Source organism: Palaemon carinicauda, chromosome 12 (genome assembly GCF_036898095.1).
Source record: "Palaemon carinicauda isolate YSFRI2023 chromosome 12, ASM3689809v2, whole genome shotgun sequence".
NCBI lineage: Eukaryota > Metazoa > Arthropoda > Malacostraca > Decapoda > Palaemonidae > Palaemon > Palaemon carinicauda.
The window spans coordinates 127,319,045-127,321,544 of record NC_090736.1 but is presented as its reverse complement, the minus strand read 5'-3'; the positions used below and the strand labels follow the sequence as shown (position 1 = coordinate 127,321,544).

General features: G+C 34.5%; 1 protein-coding gene across 1 annotated transcript in view; it reads left to right on the top strand.

Moving 5' to 3' along the window:
* Positions 1 to 2,500, top strand: part of LOC137651277 (cytochrome P450 2L1-like) — a 255,576-nt gene that overhangs the window by 251,196 nt on the left and 1,880 nt on the right. Inside the window, exon 8 of the mRNA XM_068384540.1 lies at positions 2,443 to 2,500. This exon is cut by the window's right edge and continues 123 nt beyond it. Coding sequence (XP_068240641.1) covers positions 2,443 to 2,500 — 58 coding nt within the window. The remainder of the gene's footprint in view (positions 1 to 2,442) is intronic.

Genomic DNA, 2,500 nt, shown 5'->3' with positions numbered 1-2,500 from the left:
CGGATATATAATGACATAGAAGGCCCATGGAAAGATGCGATTGGAAATACATATGACGCCTTTGTTCTGCAGTGGAGTAGCAAAGCTCAGGATGATGATATATACATTTAATTTTCACATAAATACTGTAAATTTGTTCTGTCACCTACATGGGTGAAGAGTACGAAGCGTGAAGTCGGAAATGATAAATGGAGAATCGTTGAATTAAAAGCTTAAGACTGGGACGACTGGCGAAATCTAACCGAGGTCCTTTGCGTCAATCGGCGTAGGAGATGATGATGGGGTTACAGAACCCTTAGAAATTCCTTTAATGATAAATATATTTACCGGGCCAAGGAGTCGAACCTGTGACGAATAGAAATAAACATAAACATTATAATGTTTAGGCTACTCGGCCGTAAAGAGAGGAAAGAGTCGATTCTGAAAGTTATATTTAATCATATAAAGTTCAAGATTTATAATTAGGATGGAAATCAGCGCATCACCACCATTATAACTGATTGGTAAGTAAGTGACACTTAGCCATTCTATGATAATTTTGTCAAACACCCGTGAGTTATATATTTTTCTATTTTTTCAAGCTGGAACTTGTAAAGCAGTACTATAATAGGTATATATATTTTTCCTTGAAATTACTTACATTGTCCTTCAATTGATACGATATTAGATAAGGGTGTACCCTTTTCAGTAATTTATTTTCATGAAGATTAGTAATAATCAACCCTGTCTATTTGAAAAATATCTATTACCACTAGTAACTTGAGATAAGAGTATCATATCGGTTCTGGTAGCCATATAATTTAAATTCTTCAAGTTGACACACTAAAGTTGCTTTGGTATAGGTTTACTTTTTATGACAATAGCTCGGTTAAACAGTCACATAAAAAAATGAAAACCAAAAACACCCCAGGTTTAAAGGGAAATCTAACGGTAAATAAAGATGAAATCCTAATTATCCATATAGCATACGCTCATAGTCTTATTTGCTAGAGTTTACTGAATGTATAAGATTATTATCATGATAAAATTACAAGGAACATATAGTACTATAGTAAATATCCCATCTCCCAGCCCATCATATTCCATACAGCTCATCAATTATCACAAATTATAGACCTAGGATGAAAGGATTAAAAGCAATATTGGAGATTTAATTGCTACTATATATCTTTGATTAGTATGACTACCATAGGCACTAACACTTTCCTTACTCATCCCCTCTATGGGAAGATTATACCTTTCTTCCAACACTTTTGAGAACTTCCCTTCATCTTCTTGATGATAAAATGGTTCATTGATAGTTATGATTAAAAAGCTTATGCAAACTATATTTAGTCCAAGAACACATCCCATGTACAATCCTATTGTGGCCGCTTGTAGCAACAACTGCCGGTGTTGACTTGTGTTTTCTCATTCTTGCTACGTGGCTTCCTCAAACTCTAAAAAAGACAGGAAACCTTCTCTTTGGTTTTGGTCATTGAATGGCCTAACTGTTAACGGTAACTCATACAATTTCCTGATAACAAAATTTTGCGTCATCATAGTCATCTGTGTCTCTTCCCATGTGAGTCTGATAATCTTTCGGGTGTGGTGAGGTAGTCCTAGCGGCTTTTCACTGTTCATTTCGCTCACATAATAATCTTTTGAACAGGTAAGTCAAGCTCTTCTAGATTTTGGTCTTCATATTTGCATCTTTTCACCCTAATCTTCCCTGACTCTGACAGCTTATTCAGCCTCATATTACATAGCAATGAACGGTGTAGCCCTGTTTTCTACAAATATTTTTGCACTTTAGCCACACTGGCTTTGGGATAATTTCTTTTACACATTACAATACTACTCAGACCCAAAACCTACTGACAGTAATATGACCTATGCTAAAAATCATTTAGATTTTGGTTGTTTACTATTTATTTGCTTTAAACACTGCATATGCCTTGTGATGGAAGAACTCTCAGATAAGTTGTTTTTCTCACAAGAAATGGTTAGCTCATACTAACATATCTATATAAGAAGGCACCACGGAACGCTAAGAAATGCTGAACTTACTAAAGTCATGGAAATATAAATGAATGGAAGATTCTAATTTCCAATAATCTGATACATCCACACTGCCTCTAATTAGGTTTCAAATGCAATATATGTGATTGTTCATAAAAATTTAGCCTATGTCCTTGGAGGCCTAAAACAAGAATATCAACAAGGATCAGTGATTTTAAAAATTTTCTCAGGATTTAATTTTGATACCCCTTTTAGAACTTTATTTACTTCTCTGTCTTTGCTATTAGGATACAAAGTCCCAAACATAAACAATTTTCTCATTTTAAAATTCTCCAACTTTTGAATACCATATCACTAACAGCATTGTGTTTTTACAGTTTACTCTCTGCATCCATTAGACATTACATTTCCAAATCATTAATTCCTGGAGTCTTTTATCAGAAACTGACTTGCGTTTGATTCTGTTCGACGCTCTCTTTGCTGGGAGTGACACGACCTA